Consider the following 23,535-nt stretch of genomic DNA (forward strand, 5'->3'; position numbering starts at 1 on the left):
ATGACCTTGGTTTAACTTCTCATCTGAAGAAAGGCATCCACAACAATTCAGACCACCTCCAGTACTGCACTGGAGGGCCAGCCTATACTGTGAGCTCCCGACGTTGGGCTTGACTCTTTTGTCTCAGTTGCAAAAGTACAAACAACTGAACCTGACAACTAAAGATTTCTGCTAATGTATCTCATTTAGTTACAACACATATGTTTTAAAAACACTTGGTTACATATTATTTGCAGAACAAACCTATTGCTTTACCACAAATGCTTATTGAAGCTGAGTCCATGATAGCATTTGAAAAGGAATTGGATAAATACTTGAGGAAAAATAATATTTAAAAAATGGGGAAAAAATTGGAAATTGGATCAGAGGAATTAGCACCAGCTCAGATAATGTCCTCCTTCTCTGCTGTAAACATTGTGCAATTTTTTCTGTTATTCTGCACTCTAATTTTGCAGAACTCTCACCTCTGAGTCAGAAGGTCGTTGGTCCACGTCGGGACTTAGAATCACATAATCTAAAATGACTCTCCATTGCAGTTCTGGGGCGATGTTGGATTGTTGGAGGTGCCGTCCTTCGGATGAGATGTTAAATCAAGGTCCCATCTGTCTGTTCAGGTGGATATTAAAGATCCAATGATACTATTCAAAAAGAGAAGGGAGTTTGTCCTGGCCAACAAATTCCCCAAGTAAAAAACATATTCACTCACTCCATGACTGTTTCTGGGATGCTGCTGTGAACTTACTGGCTTCCACATTTCACCCACAAAATACACAGTGAAGTGCTTGAGAAGTCCCAAGGATTATTGTAAGGATTATTGTTATGAAGGTGGCCATTTATACAGCTAAGTAATCTGTAATACAATTTTATTTCAGCTTCCTCGGCCTATAAATCTGAAACTACTCAGAGGTTTGTAACTGTAGCAATGCGTTCAGGTAAGTTCAGCACAGCTAATACAAGTAAGTTTTATGCACACTATTTAATCTAATCTCTACCTTTTCACATTATGTTTTATCAGCTAAAACTTGAATTACAACAATACTGGTTAAAGTCTGCAGATTATGTTGCACAGCACATCTTTGTTCTAACAGTTTACAATTTCAGAGTGGCACCAATAGGTGTATAATAAAGAGTAGTGCAGGAGCCTAAATGAAAGAGGAGAAATATATTAAAAGTAATAAAAGGCAGTAGGATTAGTATTCTGGGAGGATAAATTGACAAAGAACAAAGCACCTTCTTCATCCAAAGCTTTCTTGAGATTTGTGAACCTACATCTTGTACATTGCGGGAAATAGAACTTGAATTTCTATAGCTTGTGTTGAAGAAATGTATCAAACTTCTTTACAATAATACTACCCAGTGTAGTAATAGTTCTAGACAAAGATGCAGCCATTTTGCACTTATTATAGTCCTGCAAACAGTTATGAAGCGAACAACCACTTTTATCTGAAAGATTGTAGGCCAGAATACTGAGAGAAACTCACTTCTCAAATAGTGTCATGGGATTTTTAATGTCAGAACCTGGATGTAAAGTTTCATCCAATGGGCAACACTTATAAGAACGTCGTATTTCACCAGCTTTGCAGTGAAGCTCAAATCCAAATAACATTTGAACGCACAACTTACTGACCCAGTGTTGAGAGTCCTACCAAGTGAGCTAAGCTGGCAATGGAGAGTGAAGGGAGAACAGGAACCAGCTCAGTACATTTCATCCAATGTAGTGTCTTCCAGTCACTGCTCACAAAGCTGCCTGTACAGATATTTGGGAGCAGTTTAGCCAGTGCCCTCTCTGGCAGGAATAATGGTGACTGTGGGAGTTGTTAGGAAAATGATAACAATCAAAAAGCTGATTATTTGAAAGGGAACTACAAATAAATAGGAAACCAATTCAAAGACTAGTATCTTAAGGAAAAGGTATGGGTGGGATCTATAGCAAATGATCATTTGTTTCATGACTGTTTGCAGGACAATGCTGTGGACAAATTGGCTGCTGCATTCACTCAAAAATGTCCAGTCACTCACTACCTGTTATAATTCTCGTGAAGTGCTTTGAGACGTCCTTCAGACGTGAAATATGCTACATCAAATGCATCAAATGCAATAATTAAAATAATTATCATTAATAATAATAGCATGGACATTGTTTGGGAGATGTTGGTAATGAACAGAAAGAATCTAACATTGATCTGAGTAATACTGCTGACCAGAAGCTCTGCATTCAGCAAGAATCTTGAGAATAAAAGGTCAGGTTGCCTTCATTTCATTCCACGCTAACATCTAATGTACACTGCAGGTTGCCGGGCTATTGCTAAACCCAGAGAAGATAAACCATTGATAGTTCCAGTGCCGGTGACAGTGGTTATTCAGAAGATAAATCCTTGTGTTCTAGAGCTTTGCCGATTCTTTCAACAATGCCTCTGCAACGTTGGGAAGCGGGGTCAGCCGAGGGGGAATGCTTTGAGGTAAACCTAAGCAGCATTTTATTCTTGCCTTAATTTGTCGATTATGTTGCTTTGACTCTATCAGAAACTTGATTTCTTATTCGCACAACTGATATGGGATGTTATTCATTGCATTTCATATTGCTTCCAACTAAACTTTATGAATCCTCCAGGAGTGGTGGTGTGGGTGTAAAGTACATCCATCACACAGTACAAAATCAGGATGATTTTTAGGGTGATTAAGGATGAAGCAACAATAACATTCCACATTTCTACAGCGCCTTTCACATTAGGAGGGCTTTGCAAAGTGCTTCATATAGCTGACTGGGAACCCATGCTGGTGAAGAGCTGAGGAGAGGAAAAGTAGTGGAAATATGGCTGGAAGTGCTGTCAAAAAGATACGTCTTAGGCTATGGTGGGAGGTGACATGGTGGGCAAAATGGAAGGACTTTGGAATGTAGCTCCAGAGAAGGGGCGAATGGCTGAAAACTCATCCACAGATGATGGCGTGGAATGGGTAGGAGGAGGGGAATGAAGCAGGCCAGTGTTTGCTAAGTGTTAGGAGGTAGGGTCACAGAGGTAGGGATGGGGCGAAGCCATGGAGGTAATTTATTAACCAACTTACTGCTGTTGGTTTAAGATCAATTAATTCCACACAATTGGGTATTCATTTGCGATTTTCCAGACCCAGAGTTCAGCTTCAAACTACAGTAAAGATAATTATACAGTAATAATCCTTACTTTTGATATAGTGCTTTTAAGGTCGGGTAAAGGTTTCACACCCACTCAAAGGATTTACTGAAAAGTCTAGTGCCTATATATTTTATAGATTTTTAAGGTGTTTAAGTTGGGGAGAGAAGGTACAATTTTTTTTAGAAGAGAGTTCCAGAGAACGTGGAGGATGGGACATTGTGGATATTTGTCTACAAAATAGAGTCACCTCACTTCACAATATACCCTGTGAAGCACTTTGAGATGTCCCCCTGACATAAGATATAAGAATTATTATTGTTATTATTATTACTAGGTTGGTGATGGCATTTTTGAACCTGCTGCCCATCCTAATCTCAGCATTTCCGTGACAGTTTGGGAAAAATTGGCTTAATTCAACTTTAAGTATCATCAACATTGCCAGGAGCAAAATGCTTGACTATATGAAAATTACCACATCATATAGTTCATTTGTTAACCCTATAATCTCTCAATAGATCTGAAAATGTAAAGGTTGTTGTATGATTCTAGAAACTACATTCATGTTAGAAAAAAGTAAATAGCCTCAGCCATACTGGCTTTTTTCAACCTATCACTGTAGGGATACTTATACCAATTTCTTTATTAAAGATACATGAAATTGTTGCCAGATGTACAAATGATGTAATATGAACTGAATGTTTAGGTATTGCACTGATTATTACTCCTGGTACCTGGCACAAACATTTGACATCTGCAGAACCACAAAGCACTTTGGTCGTCTCAGATGTAAGTATATTGACTCTTCTTGTGGTTTATTCTTGCCTGCCTTGCCCCTTCAAGGCCCGTTACCCTCCTACCCCAATCCTCCCTGCCCTCCACTCCTCCTGATCCCAACTCCTAGCTCGGGTGCAAATCCTTGACTATCCAGCACCTTGAGAAACCTCTTTATTAGGCTTGAAATTAAATTTCACGTCACAAGATTGATGTGGATGAAGAAGGCCTTTCATTCATCCAATCTCATCACTGCAGAACACCCATCATACCAACCACCATCCCCCCCAGCCTCCCCCCTTCATTGCATTAAGCTGCTTTTTAAATGACTTCATCTTAGCCTGCAAGACCATTTTTGTCTTGAAGTATCAGATTGTGCGGAATTGTGTAAAATTCTTCAATCCAGGCTTAGTTTGGAAGCTGGTTCTCTTTCAGAAAAATATAGCTTCCAAATTAAAACTAAATTGAGGAATTTTACACAATTCCACACAATCTTGCATTTTTGGAAAAAATTGACTCAAAAGCTAGGTGGAATTGCAGAACTTATCCTCTCTTCTCTTCTCCTTTACTAGTGCATCTGGGTTTGAAAGGGCAGAAGAACAACAACAATAAACTTGCATTTATCTACGGCCTTCACACAGGGTAGCATTTTGGAGTACAAAGAGAAGCAGCTTGCTCCTATATCACATGCAGTGACTGATCTTCACGAGACACACAAGAATAGCATCGTGGAGACTTATTTTTTCAGCTACCCAGTGTAAAGCATTATTTTATGATGCTTAGAATTGTATGTGAGACGATGGAATAGAAAAAAGCTGAAATTAGTGTCAGAGTAGTTATATTAATTTTAATTTGTTTTAAATGTTGGGCTGAATGACCTGTTTCCATGCTGTATTATCCTGTGTAAATCACCCATTGACCTCCTCAGTTCTAAGGAATATAACCCCAGTCTTACCCACCTGGCTGAAGCAAGTGGCACCATTTTGTGTTCTGGTTTTATTCTTTTTATCCCACTCTTCAGCAAGAGAAAGCAAGAGCTATTCGGACTGAGAGCTATCTTCAAATGCACAGTACAAGTGAATAGATCGGATCATTAGTGAAAGAGCTGCATTAAAACTGCAGGCCCTGATAGTCTGCCTCAAGGCTGTGATGCATATTGTCCTCCACTCTAATTGACATTCCCTCAGTGACTTTCCTAGACTGGGAGTATGCTTTGGGAATACATAACAAATAAAATGCATTTACTGAAGTAGTGGGATTCATCCCTGCAAAGACTGTGCTTTTAAGCTTCTCAACAGTGTGAAGTAACAAACTTTTGCTTGAAAAGGGAAAGCAGATGAAAGGAATGATTCTGTGGGAAAGCAGAATGTTCAAAAGCAACGTCATGTGAAAACTCTTTCACATTTTACTAACTTTCTCCATTTATACACATTTGGTTTGAAAAACCTGGCCTCAATGTTAAAGTTCAGATTTTAAGTGCTTCTATGTTCTTAAAGCGGAAGGTAAGTCAAAAGGCAGTGTTTGCGTACTCCTCCTAGTTACAGAAGAAACAAATGTTACATGATTCTATTTCCCATAGATCCTCACATTTCCACATTATAATAATCCTTGCATTTGATATAGCGCTTTTCACGTCGGGAGGACGTCCCAAAGCGCTTCACAGAACACACTGTAAAGTGAATTGACTGTATATTTGTGGGCGAACGCGGCAGCCAATTGCGCACAGCACTGTCCCACAGACAGTCGTGGATTGAAAATGACCAATTTATTTTTGGTTTTGGAGGGATTATTATCAGGCGTGTGGAGAGAGGAAACTTGCCCAAGGTTTTGTCCTGCCTGGAATTGAACTCAGGTCTCTCACTTGCAAAGCGAGTGCTCTAACCACTAAGCTACAGGACATTACTTATTCCTGTGTGGTCCATGGCTGCTCTGCTGAGGCCACTGATAGGAACAAGCTGGGTTCAATCCAGAGGGGTAATTTAGAGTTAAGCAATGGTTTCAAACTTGTTCACAAAATTCTCTGTGGCTCCTGATCCAGGAAAACACAATGTTAAAGACTGTAGGAACACCCAGAGCTTTCCTAGGGTCAGGGGTCTCAGAGCAGCTGGCATGCTCACTGATGAGCTACATGGATCTGTTCAGAGATACACCAGTGTGACCAAGAAATGGGCGAGTCACATCCCCGATAATGTTCAATAAGTGTGTCTCTAATGCACTCTCGGATGCTATCCTGCGTGAGGGGCGATATATAAATGCAAATTGTTGTTGTTGCCAAAGCACAAGCACTGAAAGGCTGAGGTCCACAAATCAGCATGACATCCAGGGATTTCTTGCAGTAAACATTATTACTGTGTGCAGTTCTGGTCCCCCACATTATAGAAGGGATGTTGAGACACTGGAGCGGGTGCAAAGGAAATTCACAAGGATGATCCCAGAACTGAGAGGTGAAACCTATCAGGAAAGGCTGAACATGCTTGGACTATTTTCTGTTGAAAAGAGGAGGGTAAGGGGTGACCTGATAGAGGCCTTTAAAATGATGAAAGGTTTTGATAGGGTAGACATCGGGAAGATGTTTCCACTTGTGGGGGAGACCAAACCAGGGGCCATCAATATAAAATAGTCACAAATAGATCAAATAGGAAAGTTAGAAGAAATTTCTTCACACAGAGAGTAGTGGGAATGTGGAACATGCTACCACGAGGATTTGATGAGGCAAATAACATAGATGTATTTAAGGGAAAGCTAGATAGGTACATGAGGGAGAAAGGAATAGAAGGTTATGCTTGAAGGCTTAGTTGAGGAAGAGCAGGAGGAGGCTCATGTGGAGCATAAACACGGCATAGACCAGTTGCGCCGTAAGGCCTGTTTCTGTGCTGTATATTCTAATGTATTCTAAGACAGTTTACTTGAGAGCTGCCTTCAGCACCAGTGATTCCTAGTAACGTTACAGAGTTGTTGTGAACGGTTGAAGGGAAAGGTCTTGAGACGGGCCTTGAAGGAGGAAAGGGAGGAAGCAAGGCAAAGGCACTGGGGGATGGAGTTCCAGAGTCATAGGGCTGAGAGGCTGAAAGCTTGGCCACCGATGTTAGGGCGGGTGATGTGGAGCAGACTGGAGCCAGAGGAACAGAGGGTACGGACAGGTAGGTAGGGGGATAGTAGGTCGGAGAGGTAAGAGGGTGCAAGGCCATGAATGGCCTTGTAGGTAAGGATGAGGATCTTGAATTCAATCCTCTGGGGGATGGGGAGCCAGTGGAGGCTTCGCGACCGCATTACTCCCACCCTCGCTTCCCCTCTTTCCTTCTTCAAGGCCCATCTCAAGACCTTTTTCTTCAACTGTGCCTTCACCTCCCCTCTCGACTCTCTACCCCCTCCTCGCTCCCTCCCTTTCCTCCCCTCACCCTGACCAGTTCCCCGCTGCTCAAGTCCCGACCCAATTATCCAGCGCCTTGGGACGTCCTTCCGACGTTAAAGGCGCTCTATAAATGCATCTTGTTGTTGTTGTTAGTTATTATTTAAGTTGTCATTTATTAACCATTAGTGCTCAGTTATATATTAGCACATGTTGTGCCACACAAAACTGACATTGCTTCCTTGCACTTCAGATGACCAAGGGTTCAGGTAATCTTAGCATGTAAAACATTTTTTTTCGGTGTTAATAATAATAATAATAATCCTTGCATTTGATATAGCGCTTTTCACATCGGGAGGACGTCCCAAAGCGCTTCACAGAACACACTGTAAAGTGAATTGATTGTATATTTGTGGGCGAACGCAGCAGCCAATTGCACACAGCAATGTCCCACAAACAGTCGTAGATTGAAAATGACCAATTTATTATTGTTTTTGGTTTTGGAGGGATTATTATTATTAAGAATCAAAATTATGGGAAATTCTTAAATTCAGCCTTCATTTGGAAGCTGATTCTTTTTGCAGACAGCAGAAAATTGGTTTTCAAACAAAAACTAAATTTAAAAATGTTCCACAATTCTGGGACCATCTGAAATGTTAAGACTAAATAGTCTGACAGTCTAAGACGAGATAAGATTTCAGTTCTCAGTATTCAACAGACAATTTCTCTACAGAAATACAATTCTATCAGCATTTTTTCTGCTCTAGTGCTTTATCCCTAGAAATATTGCCTGAGCTCTCCCTTCCGCTTTAATACATTTGCTTTGTAGAGAAATCCGTTTTGCATCAAATATTGTTAGGCTGTAAGCTCTGATATCTTTCTGTTTGCTGCAGCATTGAGACAGAAATGTCTAACACAAATCTGCAAATCAAGTCGGACATCATAGGTGAAAGATGAGGAGGAGAGAACATTCTCATCGGATATACAGCCACGCTTGGAATGTTCTGGAAGTATCTTCTTGCCTAATAAATAATAATAATCCTTGCATTAAATATAGCGTCTTTCAAGACAAGGGGACATGTCAAAAACCTTCACAGGATTCACTGAGTACTTTTGTAGACAAATCCATCTAGCTGTTAAATAAGAAACAGTCATTTGGTATAGTGATCGATCCCTGCACAATGAATTTCGAACAACTTAGAAATAGAGGCTAGTGCAAATGAATGCAGTCAATTTCTTATAACCAATATTATATTCTCTCCTTACAACAAATATTGTAAGTTTTAAGAAAAGAGCACTGGCTAAGCATTAGACTTAAACAAAAAGGACCAATAACAGCACTCACTGGTAACAATCGATTGCTTGTAAAGTCTCTCTGTGTTTAATTCCAGGGGATAAAATTAAATCAATGGCGAGCTGCTAAAGTGTTCGATTCTTTGATTCTGGTGATAATTCTCACATTGAATTTCTGCTTTTCTGAGCCCTCTGTAGCTGCGTCTCCAGACTCTGAAGCAAAACAAGAGCTTCTTGTGTTTATCAGACATCCAGAAGACCACAAATAACCAAGCCTTCTCGGGAGGACATTAAATACCAAAATATGCACTTTTGTAAACAGTAGTTTTAACTACCAACAAATTTACTGACCAGCAGCCTTAATAATTAGAAGACAGAATGACTCTCAGTACGATGCGAACCTCAGAGATGTCTCTGCCGATGTCACTAATCTGGATGACAGCTATTTTGTGGCCTCGCTTATAACTAGAAATGTTATAAGATCAAGATGTTTAAATGTCCAGATCCCAACAAATTGTGGATGTGTTTCCTCTGTTTGCCATGTGCAATTTTTTTTAATTGAAATTGAAATCTAATGGAATTTGTCAAGTTGTTGAATTCAAATGAATTAGTTTGGAAGTCAGTTTTTTGTGATTCTTAAAATAACTTATTTGGTTATAAGTCACTTGTACGAGTATAGCATGTGGCATAAGGTCCAACAGCAGACTCCAAGGAAGGTCAAATGTCCTAGTCAATACACTCCAATGTGTAAATAGACAGTTTAGATTTAATTACTTTACACAGAGAGGAGTTAATGTGTTGGACAGTTCACTCAGCGAAACAGTGGAGGCAATAGCGTTGGCCACTTCAAGAGGGAATTGGAGCATTTCTGACAGTGAAGAGGAAGCTTGACCCATTGACTAACTGCTTCTGTGGTTTACAAGTGCCCTGTGTTAAGATGATACTTAACCTGTGATATCATGTGGCATTACTCTCCAGGGAAGAAAGGATTAGAAGCATCAACATGTACAACATAAAATGAGGCCATTTGGAACTCCCTGAAATAGTTTTCCATTTAGTTTGATCCTCCCAACTTTTCCTCATATACTTGATACTATTTCTCCTTTTTGGATATTCTATCTTGTTCTCTCTTAAAAGCTAATATCAACCATCATTCTAGGTTGAGGATTTCACATTCCTAACAACTCTCTGTGTGAATAAATATCTTCTAATATTTCTCTTTTCTATTTGGGGCATCACTTTAAACCTATGTCTTCTGGTTACTGATACAACAACCAGTGGAAATAATTTTTCCATTTTTTAAAAAAATAACCTCTATCAGGTTGCCTCTAAAACTATTCTGTTCCAAGGAAAACCACCCCAGTTCTTCCAGTCTCTCTTCATAAGTAAAACCTCTCATTATAGTGAATTTCCTCCACATCTTCTCTATGGCCTTGACATCCTCCCTATAGTGGGGTGCTCAACACTGGATGCAATACTCCAAGATATTGGTCTCAACTGTTTGATGCTATAATGGAAGGACAGTAGGCTGGGTATTGTGGAAGGATAAGATCATCTGGGCTAAATGTCCTTCTTCATTCAAACCGATCTTGTGTATTCTACCCAAATTCAACAAGACTGATGTTTCCAATCATTGTGCCTTTTAACACATTAACACAACCACTTGATGGCCAAACAATCTTGAAATTTCTTGAGAATAACCTCAGTGGGATTCTCCACTCCGGGTTGTTTTCTGTTGATATTAACTCTGGTCTTATTGTTTTTAAAGTGAATTAACACCTCCAGGGCTTTATTTTCTCCAGGGGAAATGCTGAGATGAGGTGATTACGTACCCAGGTAGATATGCCTGTATTGTGATGCATTTTTGATATTTGCCTGGGGCGGGGTGGGGGGTTGTTTCACTGCCAGTCTGTAGATCTCTGAGATTCCAGAGATGGCTTTGAATCTTTACTGAGTGATCAGTTTGTTTCAAGTGTACCCTTGGATCACTAATCCAAACAAAATTGCTGAACTCAGACTCGTGCTATTAGTATGGTGTGCTTACCCTTGTGATGAAAATATTTCTTAAACTAAAATCATATAAAGATGTTACCAAAAACATTACCACGTTTGACTGTTACAATTACCAATGCTGAATTTCATCTGAACAAAATAAATTGGGTAGTATACTATCAGATTGGATCTTACTGTCTGTTATTTAGTCTCTATGTTAACCAAAGGAAAGCTCAAATGTTGTCAGTTACAAGAGATGAAATACACTGTGATTATTGATCAAAGATAACAAGACCTAAATCCTTCTCATATAAAGCCCATCAAGATTATTTTGTGTCTAAGCATTAGACCTGTAAAATTTATTTTTAATTTGATAAGAGTAATTTATTAATTATCTCTTATTTGAAACACGTTTAGTGTACTATAGGAGATGGAACAACGTGGCACAAGATTGTGCATCTAAGCATACACAAAGAAAGTGAAATCTGGGTCATTTAGTGTGTGTCTTATTGAAGTAGCTTGAGCTGTAGCCCATCAGTTCCCAATAGGCAGCTAGGAAACTCTTCTCAGTGGGCTGTATTTTTGAAGTGATATTAAGATGGACTTGACTTCAGAGGAAACAATGCTAACATTCATTGGTGTTTAAAATAGGGCAGTCAATTCCCAGCATAAACTACCTTCTCTTTGACATGCATTCAGCGACTTGGGCTATCCTCCTGATATGAAAGGCGCTATACAAATGTCATTTGTTGTTGTCATTGAATAAAACATTGTCATTGCCCACCATCCATCCCCCAAGAAAAACAAAACATTAGCTTTCTGGAAACAGACAGACGATGTACCACAGAAAAAGCAGACTGTACATTGGGGTCTCTCATTTGTCCCATTTTAAAAATAGCAAACTCCCGAAACAGAATTAATTTGAACAACCTTTGGAGTAAGGTATTATGCATAATTGATTGATCCCAGTTGCTCCAGGAGCTGAGTACAGGGTTTAAATTCAGCTATAAATGTAATTGTCGGGCAATCTCAATGGTTTAGAGTTGAGAGCTCCAGTTTATGGGGCAGGAGCTTGCTGGATTGAATCCCAGTCTGAGTTTGTTGGTCTCAGCCAGCCTTCCCTGGTTTGCCTTCTGCATGGGAGGATTAAATTGGCTCTTGGCTGGGTTAGGGAGGGGGTATGGTCTCTCTAGAGTAGCCTCTCCTGCTAGTGCATGTGTGGCAGTTGGGTGGGGAGAGGTCAGGCTCAGCTGTAATAGCCAAGTAAATTATCAATTATTTTTTTTATCAAGAAGATTATTGGCCAGGTGAAACTTCCTTCTCTTTTTGAATTGTGCTATGGGATTTTTAACGTTCACACAAACAGGCAGACAGAACCTTGGTTTAAAATTGCATCTAAAGGATGGCATCTCCTATTATTAGGTGTGTGGAGTCCTGTAGCTCAGTGGTTAGAGCACTCGCTTTGCAAGTGAGAGACCTGAGTTCAATTCCAGGCAGAGGGCGAAACCTTGGGCAAGCTTCCTTACTCCACACAGAGCCTAATAATAATCCCTCCAAAACCCAAAACAATAATAAATTGGTCATTTTCAATCTATGACTGTTTGTGGGACATTGCTGTGCGCAATCGGCTGCCGCGTTCGCCCACAAATATACAGTCAATTCACTTTACAGTGTGTTCTGTGAAGCGCTTTGGGACGTCCTCCCGACGTGAAAAGCGCTATATCAAATGCAAGGATTATTATTATTATTATCTATATCGATGCAGTGTCATTCTAAACAATGAAATCAAAGTCCAAATATGGAGTCTGAACCCACAACCTTCTGACCCAGAAGCGAAGATGCTACCAACTGAGCCAAGCTGACACCTCCTTATAATCATTTGCAAAGAAGAAAAGTGAACCTTGCTTCTAGGGAATTTCCAATCACTGTAACTAGAAGCTTTCTTGGAAGAACATGAATTAATAAAGGAAAAAGGTACAAGTATAATAATGAGATCAGAGGCCAAAAAAATTTCATGGTTTTAGCCTCAAGACTATTATCTGTGAAATGATTAAATTCAGGCTTAAAACTAGCTTCAAAATATTCTTAAATATATTTTAAATATATTCTTAAATATATTTTAAAACAATAGTTTTAAGGTTAAGATTACAAAAATCTTTCTCTCCCTGGTGCTATTAGGAAATACAATAGTCTAAATTAAAACCTGTCATGTTGAACCAATACAGACACCTTAAAGGCAAAATACTGCAGATGCTGGAAATCTGAAACAAAAACAGAAGTCACTGGGAACACTCAGCAGGTCAGGCAGCATCTATGGAGAAAGGAAAGTGAGTCAACGTTTCGGGTCCACGGCCCTTCATCAGATCTGGGGCATGTAGGGAGGGAGAGGCTTTTAAGGGCTAACCGAGAGGGGGAGGCAGGACAAGGAAGGCAAAGGAGCAAATGGGGTAGAGGACAGAGTACCACTTCAACTCTCCCTCCCACTCTGACCTCTGCATCCATCGTCTCCTACGTTGTTACAATGAGCCACAGGGTAAGCTCGAGGAACAGCACCTCATCTATCTGCTAGGGACCTTCAGCCCTCTGGCCTCAATATTGATTTCAATAATTTCAGACCATAACAGCTCACCTTCCCCAGCCCTTCTGTGACCATTACTACATCATCTGGGTTGCAGGCACATCTTTTCTCTCTCTGGTCTGCCTATTTTGTTGCAATTTTCCCTCCCCTTTTGTTTTGCATCATTAACACCTCTTTAACCCATCATCTCTGTCCTCTCTCCCATTTTCTTCTTTGTCTTCCTTGCTCTGCCTCCCTACTCTCTGTTAGCCCTTAAAAGCCTCTCCCTCCCATTATGCCCCAGTTCTAACGAAGGGTCGTGGACCCAAAACATTGACTCACAGACGCACTAAGTCTATTTTAACAGCAGCGAGCAGCTAGATTCATAGGATGTCAGATCAAAGGCCATTTTTAAAACACTGGTATCAGAGAATACCTGGGTGGATTTAATCTGTCCAGGTTTCAAAACGCATTATGTAGGTGAGCCCGTAGAACTATCATCACTCAAGAGAAAATAACAAGGAGCCAAAGAATAAAAGCCACAGTTGAAGTCTATCTACTGGGCTCACCCCTTTGATCAACCTGATGTTAAAACAGAGCTTATCCCAGGGTATTAAATGGGATACGAAGGGGAGCAGTTCCCTTGAAGTATTTGTGCTGTATTCATTTCAACTTACTCACAACAGTTCAGCATTGCCTCAGGTCTAATCTTTGTAATTCCCCTCTACTCTCTGCTACAAAAGACTGACTGGATGCGCTTTCCTGACGAGTGGGCAACACTAATTAAGTCAATGGTATGGAACGGATGCCACAAGGGTTTCTATTATAGTGTTTTAGAGGTTGTTACTGATCTATTATTACATTTTAATTCCAACACAGCACCACTGTTACACTGTTTGATTAATAAATTCTTCTTGATGGGGATTTGCAACTGATAGCTGTCACATGGCTCCTAAAAGGTATCTTGGAGGATATAAGTACTTTTTAACAGGCCCATTACAGAAAGATTGCAGGAATCACCCACAACACCCGACTGTATCCCCTCTTAAGGTGAGTTATATTAAATCTTTGGGTTTGCAGGCCGTGGTTGAAAAGAGATTGGAAGAAATGATTTGTTTACCTGATGTAATGTGATTTACTGAAAGTCGGTTCCAATATTATTCAAATATTTTAATGCAGAAAATAAGGATCAGGTAAAGTTTATTCTTCTCAAAATCCTGACATATACGCTATGTCCACAGGAATGTCAGCCTGGCTCAGGTGATGGCAATCTTGCCTTTGAGTCAGAAGGCTGTGGGTTCAAGCCACACATCGGCACTTTGAATTCACAGTCTGGCTTTTGCTGCACTGTAGTGCAGAGGGAATGCTACATTATTCAAGGTGTCATCCTTAGGGTGAGACCTTAAACTGAGGTCTTGTGTGCCTGTTCAGGTAGATGTTAAAGATTTCATGAAACTACTCACAAATAGTTTCTCCTGTTCTGGCCAATAATCCCCAGCTAAAATTGGTCATTCACCTCATGGTTGTTTGTGGAATATTGCTGTTTGTGTTGAAATTGGCTTCCATGTTCACCCATAAAATACACAGTAACTACACTTTACAGTATATCCTATGAAATGCTTTGAGATGTTCTCCTGATGTGAAGGAAGCTATATCAAATGTGAGGAGTATTATAAGATGTGAACTGGCCAGTAGAAATTGATGGGTGCAAAATGGCGTTTAAACAGAACAATACTTTAGGATGCAGCAAGATACTAGAACATGAGGACATAAATTTATAGCTGTGAAGGGCAATTTCATGACAAAAAGATACCAAAAAGGTTATTTTTAGTCAGAGGATAATTTACTACTGGCATTGCCAGGAAGGGTGGTTGAGAGAAGGACCCCGGACTCGATTAAAAAGCAGTTTCATGCTATGAGAGGAGGATTGTAGGTTGGATATTCTGTAGGGATGAGTTCAATTGGGCTAAAAGGCCATCTTCATCCAAACCAATCTTATTTCTGATCCCTGGCTGCAGAAGGAAAGGGGCATGTATGTTATCATTGGCAGTCTAATACATGTGCCTGTGCCTGATCCACAGCAAATTAAGGACAGGGCATGGAGCAATTTGTAGTTCAGTGGATGTACACATTATTCCCTGATAATACAGCAGCCGTGGTATGGATGCTGGTCCTGTTTCTGTTACTAACAGCTTTGTTATTCCAGCGCCTTAATGGTAAAATTGAACCCAGACTCAAAGGCTTTGAGTTTTACATTCTTGTTAGCCAAAGTCTCAACGCTCCTTTCTCCGTCTGGCAACATTTCCATTGAAATGTGATGCTTAAGCGAATGATTGCATTGCAGGTTCATGTAAGCAGTAGGTTAGTTACCTGCTTTGAGTAATCCATCTTCCTGTGTTTTACTCAACTGTCTTTTCTTCCCCACATCCAAGCCATGACCTGCTCTGTCTTCCCTCACCTACGTAACATTGCCCGACTCCACCACTACCTCACCTCTCAGGCCGCTGAAACTCTTGTTCATGCCTTCATCACCTCCAGGCTCGACTATGCAAACGCCCTGCTTGTCGACCTTCCCAACTCTTCCCTCCACAGGCTGCAGATAATCCAGAACTCTGCAGCCCGTGTCCTCTCCCACACCAAACTCTGTGACCCCATTCTCACCCAACTCCATTGGCTCCCTATCCTTCAGAAGATCCAGTTCAAAATCCTGGTCCTCACCTACAAAGTCCTCAATGGTCTCGCCCCACCCTATCTCTGTGACCTCCTAACCCCCAACCAACACGTCTGCTCCCTATGCTCAGCCGGATCTGGCCTGCTCCACATCCCCCGTCCCACCTGCCCCACCATTGGCGGGAGAGCCTTCAGCCACTTTGCCCCCAACCTCTGGAACTCCATTCCCCAATCACTCCACCTCCAATCATTAGCCTCTTTCAAGTCCCGCCTCAAAACCCTCCTCTTCGACCATGCCATTGGTCACCCTCCTTCCCCTCCCCTCCCTTCTCCCCCTGACCCTAACTCAGGTCTGAAATGCTGTACACTGTCCAGCGCCTTGGGACGTCCTCCCGACGTGAAAGGTGCTATACAAATGTAATCTTGTTGTTGTTTGTTGTTTACCCTATTTAGTTCCAGCAGCACCAAGTGCCAATAATTCAGGGATGTTCAATGAAACGCCAACTTGAATAATGTTTCCCAATACAATAGATAAAACAAGCGAAATTATACTATAAACAAGTGAAATTTTACCTTAATACCTTTTGAAAAAGGTGCTTCTTCAGACCAAAATGTTGACAAATTGGGAACAACATAATATGTACATTTCTCAACATTTCTTCACAGATAATTTGATTTAAGCAAAACATATATGTATGCTTGGATCTTGAAATAAGCACTTTGCTTGCTGTGAGTTGATCAGCAATGGCTGCAGTTTTTTGGTTATTCTTGTTCATTGTGTCTCATATTGGTAAGTAGCCATTTCCGTATTCCATAGAAGCAGAAAATAATATAGTTTAGGCGCATGTCCCAAAAACCAAAGTGGCAGAGATTTGTTTACAAGGAGTGTGAAACTCAGGGGAGGAGTTAGTTATACAAAGATTGGTTGGACAGTACTAGGGAAGTGGGGGAAATTAGTTATACAATAATTAGTTACACTCAGAACGGGTAGAAATGTGTTGTGCTCTATAATTGGTATTTGAAATGCATTATGAAATACCACAGCTTTAACTTCACTATTTTTTACATTATCAACTACTAAATGCAAATAAAACTGAAACTCAGGAGCTGCTATTTTGACAAATGCCAGTGAGCAGCTCTCTGGAGAGGTGGCTGGGTAATGTGAGGCTGGAGGTCCTCAGAGGCAGGCCGTAAGGCTGGGCATCGAGGAAACTCTTTGTTCATTGTTTGAAAGGATCTCTACAATTACCTAAATGTACCTGTGCATTGATCCATTCTACACATTGTACAGTTGCAGGCTGTCCCGGTAAGGATTAGAGGAAAAACAACCTGGAAATCAGATGTCATCCATATTTTTCAACCTCCAGTAGTCCTGCAGCTTAATGGTTAGAGCACTCGCCTCATAACCTAGAGGACCTGGGTTTGATTCCTGGGCAGGGCAAAATGTTAACCAAGTTTCCTTATTCCACACCCCTCTGTTTACCTAGCAGTAAGTAGGATCCCAATTGTTAGTCAATTGGTGGATCGGTTTTCTGGGGTAATAATCCCTTAAAAATATAATAATAATTTGTGACTCAATCACAATTGTATGTAGGACACTGCTGTGTGCAATTTGCTGCCATATTTCACCCACAAAATTCACTTAATAGTATATTCTGTGAAGTACTTTGAGATGTCTCGAAGATTTGATAAGGCGCTATATCAAATACAATGATTATTATTATTATTTGTGTTTGGGTGTCTGATCATATTTACAACATTTACAGCAATTCAAGGTCTAAATAAGCCTTGACAATGTATATATGTTCTAAAGACAAATGTTAAATGAGCGGTTCTGTAAAGCATTAAAATATGAAGTTGCAGAAAAGCATTTGAAAGATGTTGAGTTTGTTCTAATGATTGATTTCCAAACAGGCAGTGTGAAAGCCCTGACCAGCGTGGGAGACAAGGGTAACAGGATGCATCCAGCAACAGGTGTAGTTCTCTGCTTCTCTCCATTTAATCTCAGTAACAGCTGAGGCGCAGGAAACAGATAACAAAACCTGCATCTACATTTCATGTTCATATTTGCGATGTTCTATATCAGCCACTTTTTCCCCACTGTCTAAAACTCTTCTAAAGCTCTCTGCTTTGTTCCCTCTTCTCTGCTTTCAAAACTCTTCTAAAAAGCATATCACTTCAAATGCACTTTCAGCTGAGCTTGATCCTATACTGGCATGTGTAAGTGCAGAATGACTAGTGATCAGGAGGGAAATCCTGGCTGATTGTCCCCTCCCTACTTCAGGGTCACTGAAGCCACCCATTGCACCCCAACTACTGTCTCAGCTCAGGTCAACTAACCCTGCACAGATCTGAACCTGGATGTCAAGTTCTGTTTGTCTGAATTTCTCAGAATCCATTAAGGATTTCTTTTTCATAATTTTAAATCAAATATTGCTGTTCATCATGAAAACAATTGGTCTATTTCAGTAAAACACAGGGCACTTCAGCACATGCCTAAGAAATCGGACCTAGGCACTGGGCATGGAATCATTTTAAACTGGAATTGCAAATACAGTAGTTGCAATATTGAGCACAACAACAACAAAATTACATTTGTATAGTGCTTTTCACGTGAGGAAGATGTCCCAAGGTGCTGGACAATCATTATTTTGGACCCGAGCTGGGGGTTCGGATTGGGGAGAAGCAGGGTGATCGAAAGCATGGTCGAAGAGGATGGTCTTCAGATGGGTCTTAAAGGAGGTAAGGGAGGGGGCGAGGCGGAAGGACTGCTGGATGGAATTCCAGAGGGTGGGTGACTGAAGGCCCGCCCGCCAATACATGAAGCAGGACGGAGCTAGTTGAGCCTAGGCAGCGGGCAGGTTGGTAGGGGATTAGGAGGTCGCAGAGGTAGGGGGGAGTAAGGTCATGGAGGGCATTGAATGTGAGGACCAGGATCTTGAATTGTATCCTCTGTGTGAGCTTATTGTGTAAATCAGGACACAATAGTGAACAAAGCAAAATGGGATGTAATTGTGAGCAAAGCAGCTTTAGTGTGTAAATCAGAACACAATAGGGAGCAAAGCAGGAGTTTGTGTAAATTGACAAACATGTGTAAATGAAGGAGTGGAGTGTGAGCAGGTTGCAAATCAGCATTTGTGAAAATTTGTACCACTAATTGGTTAGTGTTGCTAACCGATCAGATTTTGAGCAAAGGTTGATCATTAAAGGTAATATATTATCATTGTCTTCCTCAGACTGTCTGGGAACACACTTCACTTGGTTGCAATCGGTATTCGACAGCTTTCCAGCATTTTACAGCTTTGTGAATAAGCTGAAGTGTGTGACAGGATATTGTCCCAAGGACTTTGAAAATTACGGCTGTGTGTGCAGATTCAGGGAAGAAGGACTTCCAGCTGATGAAACAGATAGGTAGGTTTTGTAAGGTTGTCAGTAAGATCTATCAAGTCAGTCAGATAGTTTCTCAGTGACAAAAACAAACACCATCTTTTCCAACATTCTACAGGGTGTGTGCTGCAGAGTATCCAATGGGAACTTTTAAGTTGGTAAACAAAGACACAAGATTGACACATCAAGTTTACTTCTTCCACAACCCAGGTCCATTCTCTTTTGCTCCATTCATTTAATCCCCTGAAGGAACATTTTATTTTCCATAGCCACCCTCTAATCCCCAGATTGGAATCAATCAAAATGTCAGAACCTTCATCTATCACTTTCGGGTCCACTGTGTAGCCGAAGCCCTAAACTCCACTCTGACACCAACATCACTTTCCACTTCGCTGAAACCGCAAATAATGGTCGTTTGGATGAGCTAGTGGAGAGCCTCCAGCACCTGTGGAACTGCACCCAAGTCAAAAGATACTAAAAGTCAATAGGTTCAGGAGAGGAGGGCAAAAGGACATTATTTAAAAAAATGCAACAACAATCCAGGAGTAATAGGAAATCAACTGCCTGTCACGCATTTCCCGGGTGTCGCTGGCTGACCTAGGGTCATTGCCTGTTTTGTAGCTGCTGTTTCCAACATCGAACATGTTACCAGGAGGTCGCTGACGCTGGCTGCCGATTGGATCCTGGGAAGGTTATCAGCAACAACCAGTGTTCCACTAAGAATCTGACCTGTGGTAAGTGACCGCCAGCCTCTTTGGGGATGTTTTAGAAAAGACGTTAGGCCAAAATCAGCCATAAAGCCTGATTGCGGTACCAAAACAGTCTGACAGAGTTTGTCGATTTTGGGAGATGCTAACTTTAATTTTGACAAATAGCAGGATGGGATAGTTTGAAAACACTGCAATAATCCATTTCCCATCACTTTAGATGTAAAAAATCACCTTTCCTGGATGTATTTCATGCTCCTCTAGGAGCGATGTCCAGGGCTCGCACTGAATTCCCAGTGTTTTCCCTGGGTGTCAATGAAGGGTCAGTGAGGTTGAAGTCCCAACATGGGGCTTGACCAACAATTTCAGACCCAGAGGCCAGCTGTCCCATGCTGACACCTAAACCTCATATTGTTCTTGTGCATCCTCCAGTGCTCAATTGAAAAGCAGTGCTAGACTAGACCTGGGAGGCACATCCTTTGATCATAATAATAATAGTTGTGTTTGATTTAACATAGTATCATGTTGTTGAGACATCTCAAAACAAAGGAGATACTTGAAAGTGGCGTGACTGTGTATTCTTTGGGTGAATACAGCAGCCAATGTGTGCACAGTAATATTCCACAAACAGCCGTGGGATGAATAACCAATTTTACTTGGGGGATTGTTGGCCCTTCTTTTCATCACCTTGACCAGAACTTAATGAGGAGAGAGAAAAATATTCTGAACAAATCATGACATGGTAATGGATGTGCTGGAGTCAGTCAGTTACCCATTGCCAGGCAGGCTGACAGTAGCTGATGTGGAGGACACACTGATGCTGAATTTTCTTTTTCAGCAGCTGCCATGGATGCTTGTGAACAACGTTTCTGCAAATGTGACAATTCTGTTATTCAGTGTTTGTTAAAAGCGAATTACAATTCCTCCTTAAAATGTCTGGACACTACCATCTGTAAGCCTTTCCCAACAGGTATTGCTCACTTTCAACAACAACAAGATTCCACTTTGTTTCCAATTTGTATTTCCAAGTTGTACATCGCCTTGGGTTGACCTCGTGAAAGGTGCTATCTAAAATTGTATTGTATAATAATAATAGTAATGATAATAATCCTTGCATTTGGTATAGTGCTTTTCACGTCTTCTAGACGTCTCAAAGCGCTTCACAGAATATGCTGTAAAGTGAATTGACTGTATATTTGTGGGCAAAATGTGGTAGCCAATTGCGCACAGCAGGGTCCCACAAACAGTCGTGGATTGAAAATGACCAATTTATTATTGTTTTGTTTTTTGGAGGGATTATTATTGTTAAGAGTGTGGAGTAAGGAAACTTGCCCAAGGTTTTGCCCTTTGTATATTCCACGATGACCAATCATCCACAGTGTCCATATCTATAATATAATCTGGATAAAATATCTTTCTACTGTAAATGGTTATATTAATTCCACAAAATATACCGTTGAATTCCACCCAGAGAATAAGTATAACTATTGATCCTTCAGTGGCAGTAGTTAAATACAGTTAAATACAGTGTTAATTGCAATGTATATAGAATATAGTTTGCCTTTTGTACAGTGCTTGTATCGGCAAGGATTACAACATGATTAACCTCCTATAACAGACCTTGAGGCACCTGAACAGAGTACAGTAAATGGTGTTACAGGCCCCCAGGTGCCTGGGGCTGCAGCTGGAATACCAGTGGAAGTGATTGCGGAGGACGGTGAGCATATTTAGTTTAAATAACCTACTAACACTGCAATTAATCTCACTAATGTGCTGTCACATATACAGCTCGATTAGACAATATCATGCAAAGTGGTTTCCTAATTCAAAACGATATGATGTGCAGCAAATCAATCAGGCATAATGTAGGGTTAAGTTCTTTTGACGATTTTTACTAAGTCTCAAATAAAATCTCCACCAATGTGTGTGGGACTAATGTCAAACTATAGGGTCTAATATTATTCAACAACCTCTATAAAAACGGTCCCTACACTTGGCAGTAATTACTGCACAGAGCTGTCAGCCATTTTGACATGATAAGGCATTTTTAAAAAATTCTCCTTTTTGTAAGGATGCATTTTTAAAGCTTTTATTACATTGAAAAGTATTTCTCAGGTTTAGTCAGTGCATTGTGTAGGTAAGTATCCTGGTCATTTTGCACATAGCAAAATCCCAAAAAACTGTGAAGTAAATGTTCTCCCGGAAACTTGTTGGCCATGATACCAGCAGAAATTCATTTCCTCTTTGATAGTTTCAGATACATTAAGAGAACAAGAGGTTTCAAGCTTGCAATACTGAGGTGGATAAATATTTGTTAGGTCAGGGTACTAAGGAATACAGGGCAAGGGCAGGTAATTGGACGTAAGGTACAGATCAGCCAGGATCTTATAGAATGGTCTTACAGGCTCGAGGGACTGAATGGCCTACTCTTGTTTCTATGTGTCTAAAGGGCAATTTCAGGACAGACACTAGGAAGTACTTCTTCACCCAGAAAGTAATTAAGGGTCACTGAGGCCAGGAACCTGGATTCATTTTTAAAAAATGATGTGAAGGACGAGGTCAAATGGGCCAAAGGGCTTTCTTCTCTTGTGATCAGTGATGTGGATTTAATGTTTCGCCTGAAGGACAGTACCTTCCCTCAGAACTGCACTGGAGTGTCAGCATAGACTATGAGTCCCAAGACACAATGTGGGACTTGAAGTATAACCTCTGACTCCGAAGTGAGAATGCTACTAAGTGAGCCAGTCTGACCACCATGTTGATCTTTAAAATACCTAGGCCTTAAAGTCTCCATTTGGGAATGTTTGCTACGACTGTCCCCAGCCCGCAAATGAAAGGCTGGCTCAGCGCAAACACTTTTTTTTAAAGCAATTTCCAACCTGTTAACTCCATCAAATAATAATTTAAGTAGAGAAATTCAGTGCTTTTGTGAGCTGAGTTTCAGACTAACCATTCTTTTTAATTAGTCACCGAGGACAAAATAGAAGTTAAAATTTAAATGAGATCTTCAAGCGAATTAACCATGACGTATTCAGTCCTTATCTTCAACAAACACTGCATCTGAAGTGCGCAATTGACTAATTTATATCCACGGTGACACCCACTGTGCAGCAATAAAAATATTTAGAATATGTTTCTCTACAGATTGTGATCGAAGAACTTTCCTACGTCTGAAGGAGAATGGTAGATTGAAGCATGAATTGCCTCAGATGGGAGAGCTTCTGCTTTGTTTAACTGGACGGTGTCCATATGACTTTGAACAGTATGGTTGTTTCTGTGGCCAGGAAGGGAGAGGCCGCCCCATCGATGAACTAGACAGGTACAGTTTGCAATAGAGTAAAACACATCATTGCTACTGAATTACAGTTGATTTGCAATGTATAAGAAAGAGTTATATTTAAACCTTGCATTTGATATAACCTATATTGTTGAAAGATGTCAAAAAGCAATTCAGTGTAGTTTACTGTTTAGTGGAATGACTGCATATTTGCAGGGAAACATAGCTTCCGATTTTTACAGCAATGTCTCACAAATAGCTATGAAGTGAATGACCAATTTTATCTGAGTAATTGTTGGCCAGGACACGGTGATAAACTCCCTTCTCTTTTTAAATAGTCTCATCAGATCTTTGATGTCCATCTGAAGAGGCAGACAGGACCTTGGTTTAATGTCTCATCT

At 40.6% G+C, this 23,535-nt stretch overlaps 1 protein-coding gene across 1 annotated transcript in view; it reads left to right on the forward strand.

Moving 5' to 3' along the window:
- The window catches only part of LOC103183468 (otoconin-90), a 49,235-nt gene that overhangs the window by 20,281 nt on the left and 5,419 nt on the right, over nt 1-23,535 (forward strand). Inside the window, exons 7-14 of the mRNA XM_007900971.2 lie at nt 873-932; nt 2,291-2,459; nt 17,577-17,713; nt 18,946-19,174; nt 19,772-19,884; nt 20,696-20,827; nt 21,476-21,574; nt 22,942-23,176. Of these exons, the coding sequence (XP_007899162.2) occupies nt 873-932; nt 2,291-2,459; nt 17,577-17,713; nt 18,946-19,174; nt 19,772-19,884; nt 20,696-20,827; nt 21,476-21,574; nt 22,942-23,176 (1,174 nt within the window). The remainder of the gene's footprint in view (nt 1-872; nt 933-2,290; nt 2,460-17,576; nt 17,714-18,945; nt 19,175-19,771; nt 19,885-20,695; nt 20,828-21,475; nt 21,575-22,941; nt 23,177-23,535) is intronic.

Source organism: Callorhinchus milii, unplaced genomic scaffold (genome assembly GCF_018977255.1).
Source record: "Callorhinchus milii isolate IMCB2004 unplaced genomic scaffold, IMCB_Cmil_1.0 Scaffold2, whole genome shotgun sequence".
NCBI classification, from domain to species: Eukaryota; Metazoa; Chordata; class Chondrichthyes; order Chimaeriformes; family Callorhinchidae; genus Callorhinchus; species Callorhinchus milii.